Below are 20,049 nucleotides of genomic sequence, written 5' to 3' on the forward strand. Positions count from 1 at the left end.
CTCTTGGATTGGTTCATTGAAACACAATAATAAACCATGCTTGAAGGAAACAGAGATAGGTATAGCTTTTGCAAACGATGCAAAAAATCGGCAATGATTATCGTTTTCAAGTCATCGGGATCCCGCTACTTTTAGTATGGATAATCAGCAAAGTTCCAACAGTTCCTTTCATTCCAAAATACATTCTGTGAGTAAGGCCAGTGTTGTGAAGTACAATCCTTTTTAGAAAGTGCTTGCTTGCAAGTTCCTATACTACAGTACATCACTGTCATCAGGCGTATACTTATGTTTAAATAAGATAACATAGTACTTATTGTTATAAAGAAAAAAGCAATCCGATTTGAGCATTATTGTGAGAATAATTTCCAAATTATCTTCTGGCTTTGTATGAAAATATTTGCTATAGAATGTGTACATGACTTCTAAATCCTTGTGTATAATATATTTTTTAATTTGTTCATCATAGATCTGTTTTTTAAAACTAGATCTAGATTTATATATCAATCAGCTTTACACTGAAACCAGAAAAGCAAAACCAAACTCTCCAACTAAAAACCTGTGGAATCCTTGTTTCACTATTATTGCTTATATGAATCATGCACGGCATGGGAAGAGCGAAGCTCTACTTGTGTATTTTATTTTCTATTTCATGTTGAAGACACAATTTAGAAATAAAAGGACGTACTTCAAACTATAGAAGTATATGATATAATAAATGTCTAGCATAAACCCAAAGAAATGAACTCAAAGATTCAGATTTCTCTGTGTCCATGCAAGGCCTGGAGTGCCGCGTATGTGAATCCTATGATTTCGCGCCATTTGTTGACGTGATGTGACGTCATGTTTCCTTGTGCTCATCTTCGCTTGGAAGATATTTTGACTACATATATCATAGCTTTTAATTTTCAAAGTGATATTATTATCATTTAAAAAAATAATGAAAAATGTTTCATTTCTCCTGTTATGAATTTGCATTAGTTAAAATATATATTTACTTGGGAGAGCAGTACCGGGGCAACGCAGGTAAAACCGGAAGTACGAAAAAATTTTAGCCATCCATGCCTGCAAGTCATTGATCTCAATATGTAGTTTTGCTTATGTACATGTTACCGGAACAGAGCTTCGATTTTCAATTATAAATATATAGCTTGCCGTAGTTGCTGGTGTGGTGGTATGCTGCAGCATATAATGCTTTGCTTTGTACAATCTGAGAATGAGGATCCATAGTAAATCTGATGATCAGTCACTGCACAATGATGGTTGGAGTGCAGATATATATACTCTAGCTAGCTGCCGCACAAGTGAGTCAGAACAACGTTATCAGCTGAGGCCATATCCCATTGCAAGTTTCGACCCCATGCTTGGAACCCTAGCTCTTATGAGGTGTCCCTAGTGATGATAGTGTCACTATATGCAATGATGATGGCCATGGATGTTCAGCTATACTTTGCAGCACCATAACAACGTTATCAGCCAAGATCATCTCTCAAGTTTTGACCCCATGCTCGATACACTGACTTTTAGGATGAGGGTCCCTAGTGATGTGTCCAGCTATATACTGGTGTCCTTTATCAACACTATACATTGCAGTTTTAGCATGAAGATCTTTCTGCTACCTTGGCCATCCTCAGCACTGCTGACCAGACTTCTTCTGGTCTTGCCTGACAAACCTTAATTGCAGATATAATCATTCTTCCCATAGACTGAGATTCATCCAACCTCAACCAGGTACCTCAACACCTGCCAGGCCTGCCAGTTCCTTTCCCTGCATTTCCTCAACAGTGCTTCATATTTTGCAATCTTTCTGTCATATATGCTTATTAAGTTTCATTACACCTTTCTTCTTATGGGACTGTTCGATGACAATCAATATCTTCTTTGATCCTGGTGACAAAAGAACCTTATAATTAGCTGGTCTTCCATCTGGCCCTAGGATCTCTTGCTACATGGAAGTGAAAGATAGTTTGATATCATACTTGTATGAGTTGTTCTGCACACTCAAAAAATTAACACAGATCTATAGCTATATTTAGATTTAAATTTGGTTTTTCAGGGAAGAATAATCATGGACTTCACAGAATCTTACACAGACACTTGTTCATCAGTCGGTATGGCTGCCCGTATGGGAGACTTGGGCCGTGTCCAGGACCTAGTATGGCATGGTGGGTATAATAGGCTGGGCATGTCGAAATGCATGTGATTAGTTATACAGTACATCCAAAGATGTAAACACAACCTCATCCCAAGAAGTTTTCAAAAGTTATTGTTATTTAGCCACTAAGACAGAGCTAGGTCAAGTTCAAGGTGAATATAATGGATCTAGATCACTGTTTGATTTTATATGTATTCTCAGCTGTTAGAAATTTGGATTGATATTGCAATATCAAGTTATTTTTCCAATGAACTTTGATATGACTGGGCACAGTTTCATCAACATTCCTTAGATAATGGAATTTGTATACTTCAATTCCCCATAGGAAAGCATACAGAAGTTTACAAGCTATGAATTGAATTTGATGTGTTATGAGTGATCAAGTACATATTCAGAATGGTCATTATATATTAATGCATGTATACGCTTAAAATAGTTAGAAACCTGCAAAGTATAGAAAATTGTGTCTGAGTGATTTTCTGGGGCAGTGCTCGAGCTTCATTATGATACGTGGGCACCATTTCGTACCCGGCTGAAATGTATAGTAGGCTGGATACATATATATATATATATTCATTATAAAGTTAAGGAGCTTTCCTTAGTTTCTTTAATGCTTTCCTATAGGGATAACATTCCATAAAGTTAAGGAATGTTAATAAATTTGGGCCTTGGATTTTTGAGCCTCAAATTATTAAGACATCCATCCTGTTTATTTATAGGGAAACCAGTGGATGTGAGAGACAATAGAGGTTGGACACCGATTCATGAAGCTGCCTTCCATGGACAGTCGGGCTGTTTAGAGTTCCTTCTACGCCAGGGTTAGTGATTTACAGTACTGATGATGTAACTATGGTCTAGGTCTGGTTTCTATACTAAATCAATAATCTAGATATCTTTATACACTTTAGAAAATGACTTATTTTTCTGAACATTTTGTATTTTCACCTCATAGACAGGAATATTTACATAGATATACATGGATACATATTGATGGATTTCAAATAGTTCTGTCTTAAATCTTTACATTCTGTCTTTGCATATCATAGAGTTACCTCCCTTAACAATAGGTATCTATTGTGACATTTTTGTTTTGTGAGTGAAAATTGCATTGTTTTCTCTAAAAATTATGATGTTGCGCTGCCAAACACATGACGTCACAATCAATATACCTACCCAGAAGGGCAGATAACTCTGTAATATGTAAATGCGGAATTGGAATATTAAGACAAGCAATTCTGTGACTTTATATTTCAATATGAAAGTTTTTGATTTTATAAAGCAAATAAAACCTCTTGAAATTCTCTTTTATATAGCTTTCAATTTAGATAGAATTGTTTTAATATGGAGAAAAAAAATACAGCTTCAAAATTTTACATTCAGACGTGGTTGATCCTGAATGGAGAACGTTTGAAGATGAGACAGCTCTGATCTTAGCTGCCCGAGGGGGTCACTTTGAGTGTGTCCGAACATTATTGGACTGTGATGCTGACCCTACAGCGGAAACCAGAGAGGGATATACACCTTTGTGGGAAGGTAAGTAATGTAATAATCAAAGGATTCACACTGTATTTTGTTATTATAATGTATATGTGATACAGTAATGACTTTTTAGTCTGGTGTCATTTTAGGTTGCATGATCAGTAAACGAAAAAGTGAAACTTTTACTGGGAACTTAATTTTATCTAAAATTAAATTTGAAAATAGATTTACCAATAGCCCATTATTTATCATCAGTTATTAAATGTATTTTTTAAAATGGATGAAAAAGCGCTCTTTTTTTATATAGGACACCATGTGGAGGACACAAGATAGCACATTTTATCTGTATGGTTAGGTGGTTACCAAGTGGTTAAGGTGTTCTACCAGTCCATTATAGCTCTCAACCTCTGGGTTACAAAACTCACATCAGGTACAAGATATTTATCTGTACGTTTAGGTGGTTACCAAGTGGTTAAGGTGTTCTACCAGTCCATTATAGCCCTCAACCTCTGGGTTACAAAACTCACATCAGGTACAAGATAACACAGTTTATCTGTACGTTTCGGTGGTTACCAAGTGGTTAAGGTGTTCTACCAGTCCATTATAGCCCTCAACCTCTGGGTTATAAAACTCACATCAGGTACAAGATAACACAGTTTATCTGTACGTTTCGGTGGTTACCAAGTGGTTAAGGTGTTCTACCAGTCCATTATAGCTCTCAACCACTGGGTTACGAAACTCACATCAGGTACAAGATAACACATTCATCTGTACGTTTAGGTTGTTACTAAGTGGTTAAGGTGTTCTACCAGTCCAATATAGCCCTCAACCTCGAGCTCTGGGTATCGTTTCACATCAGGTACAAGATAACACAGTTTATCTGTACGTTTAGGTGGTTACCAAGTGGTTAAGGTGTTCTACCAGTCCATTATAGCCCTCAACCTCTGGGTTACAAAACTCACATCAGGTACAAGATATTTATCTGTACGTTTAGGTGGTTACCAAGTGGTTAAGGTGTTCTACCAGTCCACTATAGCCCTCAACCTCTGGGTTACAAAACTCACATCAGGTACAAGATATTTATCTGTACGTTTAGGTGGTTACCAAGTGGTTAAGGTGTTCTACCAGTCCATTATAGCCCTCAACCTCTGGGTTACAAAAACTCACATCAGGTACAAGATAACACAGTTTATCTGTACGTTTAGGTGGTTACCAAGTGGTTAAGGTGTTCTACCAGTCCATTATAGCCCTCAACCTCTGGGTTACAAAACTCACATCAGGTACAAGATAACACATTTATCTGTACGTTTAGGTTGTTACTAAGTGGTTAAGGTGTTCTACCAGTCCACTATAGCCCTCAACCTCTGGGTTACAAAACTCGCATCAGGTACAAGATAACACATTCATCTGTACGTTTCGGTGGTTACCAAGTAGTTAAGGTGTTCTACCAGTCCACTATAGCCCTCAACCTCTGGGTTACAAAACTCACATCAGGTACAAGATAACACAGTTTATCTGTACGTTTAAGTGTTTACCAAGTGGTTAAGGTGTTCTACCAGTCCATTATAGCCCTCAACCTCTGGGTTATAAAACTCACATCAGGTACAAGATAACACAGTTTATCTGTACGTTTCGGTGGTTACCAAGTGGTTAAGGTGTTCTACCAGTCCACTATAGCCCTCAACCTCTGGGTTATAAAACTCACATCAGGTACAAGATAACACAGTTTATCTGTACGTTTCGGTGGTTACCAAGTGGTTAAGGTGTTCTACCAGTCCATTATAGCCCTCAACCTCTGGGTTATAAAACTCACATCAGGTACAAGATAACACAGTTTATCTGTACGTTTAGGTTGTTACTAAGTGGTTAAGGTGTTCTACCAGTCCACTATAGCCCTCAACCTCTGGGTTATAAAACTCACATCAGGTACAAGATAACACAGTTTATCTGTACGTTTCGGTGGTTACCAAGTGGTTAAGGTGTTCTACCAGTCCACTATAGCCCTCAACCTCTGGGTTATAAAACTCACATCAGGTACAAGATATTTATCTGTACGTTTAGGTGGTTACCAAGTGGTTAAGGTGTTCTACCAGTCCATTATAGCCCTCAACCTCTGGGTTACAAAACTCACATCAGGTACAAGATATTTATCTGTACGTTTAGGTGGTTACCAAGTGGTTAAGGTGTTCTACCAGTCCACTATAGCCCTCAACCTCTGGGTTACAAAACTCACATCAGGTACAAGATATTTATTTGTACGTTTAGGTGGTTACCAAGTGGTTTAGGTGTTCTACCAGTCCTTTATAGCTCTCAATCTCTGGGTTACAAAACTCGCATCAGGTACAAGATAACACAGTTTATCTGTACGTTTCGGTGGTTACCAAGTGGTTAAGGTGTTCTACCAGTCCACTATAGCCCTCAACCTCTGGGTTACAAAACTCACATCAGGTACAAGATAACACATTCATCTGTACGTTTAGGTTGTTACTAAGTGGTTAAGGTGTTCTACCAGTCCACTATAGCCCTCAACCTCTGGGTTACAAAACTCGCATCAGGTACAAGATAACACATTCATCTGTACGTTTCGGTGGTTACCAAGTAGTTAAGGTGTTCTACCAGTCCACTATAGCCCTCAACCTCTGGGTTACAAAACTCACATCAGGTACAAGATAACACAGTTTATCTGTACGTTTAAGTGTTTACCAAGTGGTTAAGGTGTTCTACCAGTCCATTATAGCCCTCAACCTCTGGGTTATAAAACTCACATCAGGTACAAGATAACACAGTTTATCTGTACGTTTAGGTTGTTACCAAGTGGTTAAGGTGTTCTACCAGTCCACTATAGCCCTCAACCTCTGGGTTACAAAACTCACATCAGGTACAAGATAACACAGTTTATCTGTACGTTTCGGTGGTTACCAAGTGGTTAAGGTGTTCTACCAGTCCATTATAGCCCTCAACCTCTGGGTTACAAAACTCACATCAGGTACAAGATATTTATCTGTACGTTTAGGTGGTTACCAAGTGGTTAAGGTGTTCTACCAGTCCATTATAGCCCTCAATCTCTGGGTTACAAATTCAAAACTCACATATGGTACTGTCACTAACTATAGGACCATGTTTTTATTGGTATGCTCCAGCTTTCCTTCACAGTCCAAACGACCTTTACTAATACAAAATAGATCTGTACTTTTACAGGAGTAATGTTATCTATGTAACCTTTCCGTTATAGCTACGGGTGCGGAGAGTTTTGAGTGTGTAACACTTCTGATGAGGAAGGGTGCCGTTGTGAGGATAAATTATCAGAACTACACAGGGTTCACACCCCTACACACAGCTGCTGAGCGGGGCTTCACCCACATTCTGGACTATCTCATCAAACATGGCGCCAGACTGGATATGTTTGCTGATGTGGATATCACACCAATATTCCTAGCTTCACAGTTTGGACACAAAGACTGCCTGCAAATTCTCCTACAAACGGCCAGTGAAAAGGGTAACATATTATTTTAACATGATTATTAATACCTATTTCTGGTTTCAGACCCTACCATAAGATGGGGGAAATTTAGCATTTCCTTCCGCTGGTATATAGTTTGGTTCTTAAATTGCAAATACATAATTCAACACACATTAATTGCATGGAATTAGAAATAAAAGAGAATGCTCATATTGTACCAACAGCATTGACAAAAATGAAATATTCCTCAAAAAGATTGAATTACACTGTACCAGTGAAATAGAACATTCTAACTGTGAGTTACTATATTAAATCACTGTGAAAAGGTGACTGTGTGAGGTATCAAAACACAAAATTATAAAGTCAGTGTGAAATGAGGATGTTTTACAGTATATATGACCTAAAATTACCTTGAAAAAGTAATATGAATGTTTTTATTCCAGTTAACCCTGGATCTATATACCCCCTCAGTAACATATAATATTACATACTCGTGTAGATCTTTGATCATACTTTACACATTGTCTGGTTTTTCTAGGACAAATGGACCTTGTGAATAAAACCACTCACGACCATGCCACCCCACTACTGATAGCGTCACAGGAAGGCCACGAGGACTGTATACGTCTACTCCTTAGTCATGGTGCTGACCCCAACATTCCTGTTAACGACCTCAACGCTGTCGCCGCTCACTTTGCCATCTATAAGGATAGACCAAGGTATGAATAAATCATTATAATTGCTGAGGTTGCTTAGAAACATGAAGTGTGTTACGAAAATGTTGGTGGATATTTTGAATATGATTTTAAAAATTTTCATACCATTTTAAGATAATTTAGATAAACAAACAAGATAAAATTTACCTTGTTCTCATTTACCTCTTCAAACTTTGTCTTGACTGTAAATTGTAAATTAATATTTCATCAGAAAACATCTTGTGGTATACCAAATAATTGAACTTTTTAGCTCGCTATTCGAAGAATAGGGGGAGCTAATGTTGTCACCCCGGCGTCAGCGTCAGCGTTGGCGGCCATTTCACGTTAAAGTTTTTGAGCAAGTTTCTGTTTCTGTTGATATTTTTAAATAGTAAATACTTGAACATCAACTTATATATAGGCGAGCTTTGCTGTTCACCAACAGCTCTTGTTTAATCTAAATTCTATAATGCAATAATTAGTGTGGTAGCCATTGACATGTATTTTGATTCTGTATACACACAGTTTATTTAGGTATAAACATTTTTACTGACAGGTGCCTCCAGCTCGTGTTACCAGTGACGAGACAAGAATCTCTTTTCAATTCAGTGGAAACTATGATGCATCCTTTAATACTTGGTCTGAAACTGAAAAACACTACCTGCCTAGAAATCCTAATAGCTGCAGGAATGAATGTAAAAGCATTTCTTCCGTTGAATCAGGACTTGTTTGAGACGGACAATCAATTACTCTTCAATGTGTTACAGTATGATACGAGTGCCTCAGTGCTTTGTCAGGTGGAGGAAAGCTGGCCTAGCCAGGGAATTGAATTCCTTCTCCGTGCTGGTCTTCCATGCAATATACAGAATCCACAAGAGTTACCTCCCTTGGTTTCTGCTCTATCAAAAGCAGACTTTGATTTGTTTCTGCTTCTGCTGAAATATGGTGCTAATCCGAACATTTACCATAAACGTGTAGGGGGGAACTTGTCTATACTGTTGGCACTGAGAAATGACATGATGCCTAACCTTATTGTGATTGACATGGAAACAAGACGGAATTTGTTTGGCAAATATCTGATTCCTTTACTTATGGCTGGAGCCGAGGTGCAGTCTTGTTTCAGTGCTCTTATCGGTGTCAACGATGACATCATATTCAATCTATACCATGTGCTCGAGGATTTGATGGAGTGGTCCAATTTATTTCCTCTGATTGTTTTACTATTGTGTTTTACATGTAATGTGTCTCTAGATGGACAAATGTGGGACATAGCCAGGTACTTCAAGGCAGACAGACTACTGAAAAAGATGGAAGGTAATTTAAAGTGAGCTTTGGAAAGTCTTGTACACTTTATGGTTGAGGAGACCCCTATTATCAGCAGCAATCCTAGGGTTTTCATCTTCATTGAAAAATTCTGTAGAAATTTATGGAAACTTTCCTGATGGACAGTTTTATTTTCAATCAGTTTTGTAATTACGGAAGAATTCTTATTTATGCAACAAAATCAATTAAAAAGAAAGATAAAAAAAATACCTAAATGCTATTTCTCTAGTTGATGAAGTTCTGAATTGTGATTTCGAATTTTATATTTACTCAATGACCATGTTTTACACTACAAGAAAACCATTGTTCATGCAGTGCGATTTTACAATGAAGTTTTTGTCAAATGACTTGCATAAAGAATTCAAACAAATGCTACAGAAAAACATTGGATTTGAAATTTTAATGAAAAATCAGAAAAAGTATCCTCTCTTAAGGCCCGGTCCCACTGAAAAGCGGATTAATTACGGATGAGTTTAGTTTATAAATTTTGGCCGTTCGTTGTCATCCGCAACAAAATTGGCTTAAAAAAAACAAATTTTCAAGTATAAATTACGGATATGTTAATAACATTCTGCGAATTTATTACGAACAAATGCGGATATTTCACGAATAAAAACGAATACGATAACGGATGCTCTCCCGTGTGGGGTACAATCGGTATGATTATCCAACAATGCGGATACGTAACAAACAATAACGAATATATAAGGCATAAATTGAGGAAACAGATAGGAAGTATTGCGATTGTTATGGAAATATTACGAATCTATTAATAATGCATTGCGTAGATGTAGCGGAAAGAATGGTTGTATTGCGCATGTTGGGCATCTGAATTACGGTAGGAAAAGAAGCGCACTCAGGCCTTTGGATATCGCTTTTCACAACAACACGACTGCTACAAAGATAAGCAAGCTGCAACTTTCATCCTACATCCTCCAGATACAAAGAAGGTCCAGTCTGCTTCAAATTCAAATCAAAGCAAAACACTTTTTCTTTTATGTCTTTGAATTAATATCATTGACTACAAACAATTTTATTGACACCAAGGACGTATATGAGAAGGATAAGTCACACTGGGTTTTGGGGGAGTACAACGTAGGAGCTTTTGTGTTTGTGCACTGACCGTGACGTTGGGCGACGACCGTTTTCCTTTGATATCTGCCGGCGCAGCCTTTGATGTAGCTTGCGGGTGCGAGGGTTACCGTCTTACTTTCTGAAGCGGGGCCGTCATTTCATGAGCTGTCGTACTTTTTAACGAAAATTTAAGACATATCTTCTAAATCTTCCGTCCTTAAAGCAAGTGATAAACGTTGTAAAATTTAATAAACTTTACATTGGTGTTTCGTTTGACTTGATAAGACAAGTATTTGTTGAGAAAAACGGTTTTTATTCCCGGTTCATAGGCGTCTCGTGTGGTGTTTAGTAGTGTAAAGAGACAGTCACGAATCCTTCTCACTTATAAATCCTTGATATGTTGTTGATACCATTGTTATGTTGCATTGGTATTATTGCCGAGGAACCATTATTACACCTGTACTTCTCGACGGACTGGAAATAATAGATAAATATGTCGATTTTTGCCATATTTATACAGTAGTTTTGGTTTACGCAACACGTTTGTTATACATTCGCAAATTATTCTCAAATCAAATGCAAAACAGACGCAATACAAACGCTGAACTCAATATACATTCGCTACAAATTATTTTGATTCGTGATGTCAACGTGATAGGTACGCTATATATTCGTTTTACACACTGTCCCAGTTTGCTATAAAGCCGTGAAACCCTGTCAGTTGCGGATATCAACGAATAACAGCGGATATACAGTGCATATAATAAGCATGTATTGAGTATACATTACGAGCCAATAGCGTATCTAATGCGAATGATTTCCGCTATCAAAATTTTGTGCAGGTCAGAAATCCTGGGAATGGAAAAACACGCCTTTGCGGATAATTACGGACATGTGCGGATGTTGGACGACAGATACAAGTTCGTTTTACGAATATTGCGTATGCTCAGCAAATATCAGCCAATTTTGTGCGCAATGCATTCGCAAATCTTCCTAAACGCCAGTGGGACAGGGTCTTAAGGTATTAAAAAGTTGTAATACATGATAAAATATACAACAATATATATGAAGCTTGACTTTTAAAAACCTATCTTACCTTATAGATTCCAGTGGGACCTTGGCGCATGCTTGCCGTAAGAGAGTTGTCCAGCAGTTTGCAACATCAGGATGTTACAACAAGTCAAGTGTCTGTAGTCTACCTGTGCCTTCTATACTTCATGAGTATCTTCTTTTCATGGAGTACGGTACTCATGTTAGTGAAATCGTTCAAGACTCGCTCAAGTACCTCACAATCAAGGAAAAGGCAATCATCCAAGATATTGAGACTGAGCAAGGATAGAGATAGTCATATTCAGAGATGTGGCAAAACTATTGCAATATTTTTAACAATGAAATTTACATGTAAAAGTACATTTTATGAACATTTTTGAAGTCATGTTAATTTTTTTTAATTTTTCTGTAAGAAAGTAGTCTACCATAAATTATTATTTTATTTATTGATAAACCAGCATGTGTTGATGAAATCTTTTATAAAATATTATTGAATGTATAAAAAGCTCTCAATAATTTATATATATGGTATGGAGAGATCATAAGTTTGATGGGTCTGTCTGTGATTTTCGTCTGATGAATAATTATAGTCATGTTATAGGTTTTGGATAGTGAAGGGCAATGAATGCAAGTACGTATCTGAAGATAAACCATTAGTCTATGGCAATTACCTTACAACTTTCCCATGTGGGTCTTGATTTTGACATTCAAAGGCAGCCCATATCAGACTCATATTCCTCCATTTTGGCCAGATATTTTCACTTTTTATACTGTGCTGTATTCGCTGTAATTAGCACCCTGGGTGCTTAAAAATAGAATTGCTCTGTGATTCATATGTGAAAGACTCAAGTTTATACACATGCCATAACACAAATTTCATGGATTAGATATGGGATACAGTGTTGATATGTTATAATCATCATACAGTTGTTAAACATTGTTAAGTCCATAGGATGGGGGCATTTATATACTTCAACTCCTTCAGAAGAGGGGCGGGGCACTTATGGGGGTTACGCTAATTATGGTGAATACGGTATTAAGAATCTAAGGAATCTTTGTTTTAAATTTTTAGGTCATCTGACCCAAAGGGTCAGGATGACCTATAGTCATCATGCACCGTCCGTCGTCGTGCGCCGTCCGCCGTCCGCCGTGCGCCGTGCGTAAACTTTTCATTCAAACAACTTCTTCTCAATAACCGTAAGGCCCAAAGTACTCATATTTGGCCTGTAGCATACTTGGATGAAGGGCTATCAAAGTTGTGAAAATAAATGACCTTGACCTACTTTCAAGGTCACAGGGGTCAAATAGGCTAAAATCTTTGAACGACTTCTTCTAACTAACCAAAAGGTCCAGGGTACTCATATTTGGCCTGTAGCATGCTGGGATGAAGGGCTATAAAAGTTGTGAAAATTAATGACCTTGACGTACTGTCAAGGTCACCTGGGGTCAAATAGGCTAAAATCTTTGAACGACTTCTTCTAACTAACCTTGTGAAAATAAATGACCTTGACCTACTTTCAAGGTCACAGGGGTCAAATAGGCTAAAATCTTTGAACGACTTCTTCTAACTAACCGAAAGGTCCAGGGTACTCATATTTGGCCTGTAGCATGCTGGGATGAAGGGCTACCAAAGTTGTGAAAATAAATGACCTTGATCTACTTTCAAGGTCACAGGGGTCAAATAGGCTAAAATCTTTGAACGACTTCTTCAAACTAACCAAAAGGTCCAGGGTACTCATATTTGGCCTGTAGCATGCTGGGATGAAGGGCTACAAAAGTTGTGAAACTTAATGACCTTGACTTATTGTCAAGGTCACCGGGGGTCAAAACGGCTAAAATCTTTGAAAGACTTTTTCTAACTAACCGAAATATCCAGGGTACTCATATTTGGCCTGTAGCATGCTGGGATGAAGGACTACCTAAGTTGTGAAAATAAATGACCTTGACCTACTTTTAAGGTCACAGGGGTCAAATAGGCTAAAATCTTTGAACGACTTCTTCTAACTAACCAAAAGGTCCAGGGTACTCATATTTGGCCTGTAGCATGCTGGGATGAAGGGCTACAAAAGTTGTGAAAATTAATGACCTTGACGTACTGTCAAGGTCACCGGGGGTCAAATAGGCTAAAATCTTTGAACGACTTCTTCTAACTAACCGAAAGGTCCAGGGTACTCATATTTGGCCTGTAGCATGCTGGGATGAAGGGCTACCAAAGTTGTGAAAATGAATGACCTTGACCTACTTTCAAGGTCATAGGAGTCAAATAGACTAAAATCTTTGAATGACTTTTTCTAACTAACTGAAAGGTTCAGGGTACTCATATTTGGCCTGTAGCATGCTGGGATGAAGGGCTACCAAAGTTGTGAAAATTAATGACCTTGACGTTCTTTCAAGGTTACAGGGGTCAAATAGGCTAAATTCTTTGAACGATTTTTGTTAACTAACCCAAAATCCAGGGTACTCATATTTTGCTGGTGGCAAGCTGGGATGCAGGGTTACCATAGTTATAAAAATGAATGACTTTGACCTTCTTTCAAGGTCACGGGTCAATTAAGCTAAAATCTTTTAACTACACCTTTTAATTAGCCGAAAGGTCCAGGGTATTCATATTTAGTCAGTAGCATGCTGAGATAAAGGGCTATCAAAGTTGTGGAAATGAATGACCTTGACCTACTTTCAAAGTCACGAGAGTCAAATATTCCAAAATCTTGAATTTTGAACTTCTTCTGAAGTTCTACCAGTGTGATTAAGCTGAAACCTGCATGAAATGATCCTGACATGGTCCCGACCAAGTGTTGTTATATTTTATGTCAATCCAAAATCCAAGATGGCTGCCACAGATGATCCAAGATGGCTGCCACAGATGCCATCTTGAAAACACATTTTGAACTTCTTCTCAAGTTCTACCAGTGCAATTTAACTGAAACTTGAAACATGAAATGCGGCTGATATGATCTTGTCAAAGTGTTGTTATATCTCTGGTTGATCCCAGATTGAAGATGGCTACCATGACACCATATCTAATTATTTTCCTATAAAGCTATTGCCAAGATAGTCAGATGACCGTTAAGGCCCTTGGGCCTCTTGTTATCCAAACACCATTGACTGTCATTTCTTTGGTTGTGGCCGAGATATACACATATCCGTGGTCATTATAACTTTATAAGGATTCAATATTAATTTAGTTATCTACTCACTATCTGCATGTGCATAGAATTTTTAGGTCATCTGACCCGAAGGGTAAATGTCATCATGCACCGTCCGTCGTCGTGCGCCGTCCATCGTGCGCCGTGCGTAAACTTTTCATTCAAACGACTTCTTCTCAATAATCGAAAGGCCCAGGGTACTGATATTTGGCCTGTAGCATGCTGGGACAAAGGGCTACCAAGTTTGTTCAAATGAATGACCTTGACCTTCATTCAAGGTCATAGGGGTCAAAAAGGCTAAAATCTTTAAACGACTTCTTCTCAAGACCCAGAAGACCCAGGGCACTTATATTTGGCCTGTAGCTTGCTGGGATGAAGGGCTACTAAGTTTGTTCAAATAAATGACCTTGACCTTCATTCAAGGTCACAGGGGTCAAATAGGCTAAAAATCCTTTAAACAACTTCTTGTGAATAACTAAGAGGCTTAGAGACCTGATATTGATCCCGTAACATACTTAGATGAAGTTCAAGTTTGTTCAAATGAATGACCTTGATCTTCATTTAAGGTCACAGGGGTCAAAAAGGCTAAAATCTTTAAACAACTTCTTCTCAAGAACCAGTAGACCCAGGGTACTGATATTGGGCATGTAGTATGCTGGGATGAAGGGCTACTAAGTTTGTTCAAATGAATGACCTTGATCTTCATTCAAGGTCACAGGGGTCAAAAAGGCTAAAATCTTTAAACGACTTCTTTTCAAGAACAGAAAGGCCCAGAATATTCATATTGGGCCTGCAGCATGCTGGGATGAAGTGCTACTAAGTTTATTTAAATAAATGACCTTGACCTTCATTCAAGGTCACAGGGTCAAATAGGCTAAAAATCCTTTAAACAACTTCTTGTGAATAACTAAGAGGCCTAGAGACCTGATATTGGGCCTGTGACATGCTAGGATGAAGGGCTATCAAGTTTGTTCAAATGAATGACATTGATCTTCATTTAAGGTCACAGGGGTCAAAAAGGCTGAAATCTTTAAACGACTTCTTCTCAAGAACCAAAAGGCCCAGGATACTCATATTGGGCATGTAGCATGCTGGGATGAAGGGCTTCCAAGTTTGTTCAAATGAATGACTTTTACCTTCATTCGAGGTCAAAGAGGTCAAATAGGCTTAAATATTTAAACGACTTCTTCTCAAGAACCAAAAGGCCCAAGAACTCATATTGGGCATGTAGCATGCTGGGATGAAGGGCTACCAAGTTTGTTCAAATGAATGACCTTTACCTTCATTCGAGGTCACAGAGGTCAAATAGGCTTAAATCTTTAAATGACTTCTTTAGAATGAGTAGGAGGTCTAAAGACCTGATATTGGGCCTTTGACATGCTGGGATGAAGGGCTATTGAGTGTGTTCAAATGAATGACCTTGATCTTCATTGAAGGTCACAGGGGTCAAATAGGCTTAAATCTTTAAACAACTTCTTCTCAAGAACCAAAAGGCCCAGGATACTCATATTGGGCCTGCAGCAAGCTTGAATGAAGGGCTACCAAGTTTGTTCAAATGAATGACCTTGATCTTCATTCAAGGTCACAGGGGGTCAAAAAGGTTAAAATCTTTAAACGACTCCTTGAGAATAACTAGGAGGCCTAGAGACCTGATATTGGGCCTGTGACATGCTGGGTTGAAGGGCTACCAAGTTTGTTCAAATGAATGACCTTGATCTTCATTCAAGGTCACAGAGGTTAAATATGCTAAAATCTTTAAATGACTACATTTGTGTTGTGCTAATAGTCAGATGACCGTTAAGGCACATGGGCCTCTTGTTTACATGTACCAATAAAAAGGCAAAAGTAAATAAGTTAAAGACTTATTTAGTAATGGAGAATTCAAATTTTTATGGAAATAGTAAATCTAGATAGACCCCTCTTCATCTTTGGGATTTTAGTCTTTTTATATGTATGATACAAGTGATATATTTAAGCATTGAATGCTTTCAGTTGGCATTCATAGCCAAAATGAATGCCAAGTGCACATAGGCAAATTCAATGAAGCTCGCTAGCGCTTCATGTTGAATTTGCCTCTGTTCTGTTGACATTCATATTGGCTATGAATACCAACTGAAAGACGTTCAATGCTTATATTTACATTTGGTTACAACTTTTTGATGAAATCAGCTATTTTCTGTAATTGCTGGCACGACAATTGTGACATCACAATGCTAATGAAGTCATAATAAGCAGCTGTATTTCATAGAGGATATGGATGCCAACTGTGCTTGGTAAGGTTACATAGTGGGACTGCAGTGAAAATGTAAATATATAGATATGGCTATACTACGTCAGTATTGATTGGTTGGTTAATGGATGTGTCATTTTATCGTTATTTATTCTTATGCTATTTTTAAGAGAAATGTTATGAATTTGAAAGACATTCTTTTGCAATAAATTGCAATATTTTCCTAGACCAATTAGCTGTGCATAACAAAAAGACTCAATATGACTGCTACATGTAGAACTTGTAATTGCTGTACATGGTTATGTCAAACTTCAGGGCATGTATTAGTTTTGGCGGTGTGGATGAAATTGTGATAAAAAATTGTGTTTTGTGAATAAATCAGCCTCATATGTATGACTTAAGCTTAAGTCATTTAAAAGTGGGTCCAACTTCAAGTATTGATATGTTTTTCCCCTATTAAATATTTTCCTTTGACAGATGAAGCCAGTTTCAATTGTCAAGGTCCTTGGTACAAAGGTCAAGACTGTTCATCTCTGTTCAAAACATTTTATGATTTGGTAGTGCAATCAAGGTTGTGTGGTTTTATGCCTTATTGACAGCTATGTTTAGTTTAAACATGTGCCAGTTGTTGTGGATTCTGAGGGTTAAGGGTGAAAGTTCCTGGACAAGAAAACACAACTACAGCAAGTACTTCAGAGCAGCTACCAAGTGTTAACGGGGTAGTGGTAGCAATAACACTTAACCACAGCAGCCCATGGTCAAAGATCAAGGGCTAATTTCACTTGTAGTAATGGTTGTCTAATTGATTAACATTACATGTTTAAGTATATGTCAATGGGTTTAACATCCAGGTTACAGGTGGAGAGGTCGAGATTACTGTTACACAACCATGTCAAATCAAAATGGTTGTGTACTATACATCTAGTATACATGATGCTGCTTTTCACAGGATCAAGTGATTCAGTACATTTGCTTGTCTGTCTATCCAATTTTAATGAAATATGTGGAATCCATTCATTATCTATGCTTTATAGTGCCAGATTCAAGTTGAATGCCTCAATGACTGTATGATGTGTGATTTTGTACATCAATCAAATAATAACTGACTTTGTTTGAGAAAAATGTAATAAAGCTATGTCTAAAAGAGAATCACTTTTCACATTGTTATTTCAATAAATGCAACTCTATATATCTCGGTGTGCCAATATATATGCTAATGACAAGCTATTGTAATCCATTTAATCATGTACAATGAACAGGAAACAATAGCCATTGTATTTGGGACATGAAAGTGTAACAATAATATGAACAAGGAAATATAACAACACAATATTTATCTTTTACATAGACATTTATTAATGCTATGCAATGAAAATATCAACTAAAGCAGACTTAACCAATATTAAATGTTGGTTACAAAACAAAAGGCTCAATGTACTTGGTCATTTGGCTTATTCTTAACTGTATACCATAATGTAAGCTGTTTGGCTGAAGGATACTGCAGAAGATTGCTGAAATTACAACCAATTTTACCCTTCTAATAGCTGTCTTGTGTGAATCAATTTGTCCAATTGGGAATACTTAATTGAACAAAGAGATCCCAGAAGGATCTTGGCACCCACCAAGGAATGATTAATGTCAGTCAGTTTACTCCATTTTCCCCTTTCCTATTTAAAATATTGAATATGCATAGTCTGCATAGCAGTAACACACACCAAATTCAATATGGCCACTGTTCACCATGTTGTGTTTGGATTTGTTTCAAAATGGATACCGTATTAGACCCAATAAGTGCCCATGTCCCTAAAAGTGCCCTCCTCGTTTTGAGGCCTCAATTTCAACTGCCTGAGCATAAATAAAGACCAAGACTACAAAAAACTGTATAGGTTTGCAATAATCTTGTCTTATTATGTACCTTTTCATTTTTTCAAATTCTAAACAACCAGGGCGCTAATTGGGTCTTATATGATATGGAGAACTAAGGATAAAGCATGCCCTACACGCGACCTTGTTGACTGATTTGTCCCAAAATGCTATACATTTATACACATGTAGGATCCTAGCGGAACCTACATATAAAATTTGAGATAGATCTCGAGCACATTATTATAATTAGCAGAAACAAGAATTGTTTGCGGACAGATGGACGAAAGGCGATTTGAATAGCTTACCAGCATAGGCCACCTTCTGCAGATGATTGTGGGCTAACAAAAATATACCAACAAAGTTTTGCTATATAGACTGGTGAATATACCCTGTAATGCAGCTTACCTTGCCAATGGTATTTAAGACAATACTCTCCTTGAAACCTAGCAACATCCAATTAGAATGTAAAAGTCAGCATTAAATGGATGCAAGAGACACCAAGTGTTTCAAGGAAAGTATCATATAAAATACCTTGGCTAGCAAAATTGCCCATAATGGAAAATGGTGAAGTTTGAGGAAAAGAGTTTCACATTTTTGTTCCTTTCCTAGTATACATTCATTTTTGGATTTTTTGCCAACTTGACCACATTTGACACTGATAGATATAGCCATACAATATCAGCATAATATCTGTTAATCGTCGAGGGTTTTGATGAAGATAAGAAAGCATGAAAAAGTTTAATTGTAAATGAAATTATTCCTTTCCTATTAAATCTCGGACCATTAATGACTGAAATGTACCCTGCTGTGAAGCCTGCTTCTAAACAAGTATATCAGACCATTTGGAATTGGAACTAATATATTCTATACAGAAATGACAAAATATTTTAAATTAAAGCATTACCATAAATACAATAATATTTTTGTTGGAATTTTAATAGAAATTAGAAAGGAAGCAGCTCCATTTGTCGTAAAACCAGGTACATAGGCAGCAATAAAATATCTAACTAGACAATATGGTATGGATTTGTTGTCTATAAAAATGATCAACAGAAAATGAGGATAGATATGGTGGCACAAATAATGGAACCTAACTTTATCAACACCAAAGGGGATTGATATCAATATTTTTCGTGAGACATGTAATCCAATAATATTAGATGTAAGACATTGAGAAACTTCTGATGGGCAATGTCAACACGACATACCGGTAATGTTTCAAAAGTGTCTCATCGTGCTAAACCTCTAACATTGTTAGAATTGTTAATAGGAAGCTGTTATATTCAGTGACTGGTAATATCAAGTTTCAATGTATTGTTTGATGGTCAATTAAATAAATGACTTAGTAATATAAATATGAAGTACATGAATTATATTTTTGATTATTTTCATATACAGAAATGAATTATTCATATGTTGAACTAAAAATAAATGATTCCTTTGTTTGGAAATTGTCCAAGATCCTTTCGGAAACTGCACCATATATATATTGTATCATCTCATCTATGTTACTCACAAAATAAACAGACAGCTTTAAATTGCAGCACCGGTTCAGATAGTTTAATTAATATCTG

The 20,049-nt window shown here is 37.2% G+C and overlaps 1 protein-coding gene across 1 annotated transcript; it reads left to right on the forward strand.

Annotated features, from left to right (window-relative positions):
* The first annotated feature begins 17 nt into the window (after positions 1-17).
* Positions 18-17,758, forward strand: LOC138318503 (ankyrin repeat and SOCS box protein 3-like). The gene is made up of 8 exons (XM_069260929.1): positions 18-187; positions 2,054-2,162; positions 2,872-2,970; positions 3,533-3,685; positions 6,864-7,127; positions 7,630-7,810; positions 8,343-9,100; positions 11,287-17,758. The coding sequence occupies exons 1-8, from the start codon at positions 137-139 to the stop codon at positions 11,520-11,522; spliced, it is 1,851 nt and encodes a 616-aa protein (XP_069117030.1). The 5' UTR covers positions 18-136; the 3' UTR covers positions 11,523-17,758.
* The last annotated feature ends 2,291 nt before the right edge of the window (positions 17,759-20,049 follow it).

This window comes from Argopecten irradians, chromosome 3 (genome assembly GCF_041381155.1).
Source record: "Argopecten irradians isolate NY chromosome 3, Ai_NY, whole genome shotgun sequence".
Classification (NCBI taxonomy): Eukaryota; Metazoa; Mollusca; class Bivalvia; order Pectinida; family Pectinidae; genus Argopecten; species Argopecten irradians.

What these genes read in the sequence shown, in the direction of transcription:
- LOC138318503 (XM_069260929.1), top strand. Translation starts at nt 137, where the DNA reads ATGGATAATCAGCAAAGTTCCAACAGTTCCTTTCATTCCAAAATACAT. An exon ending in AGAGTTCCTTCTACGCCAGG is followed by an intron (nt 2,971 to 3,532) that starts GTTAGTGATTTA and finishes TTTTACATTCAG; the next exon opens with ACGTGGTTGATCCTGAATGG. An exon ending in ATCTATAAGGATAGACCAAG is followed by an intron (nt 7,811 to 8,342) that starts GTATGAATAAAT and finishes TTTTACTGACAG; the next exon opens with GTGCCTCCAGCTCGTGTTAC.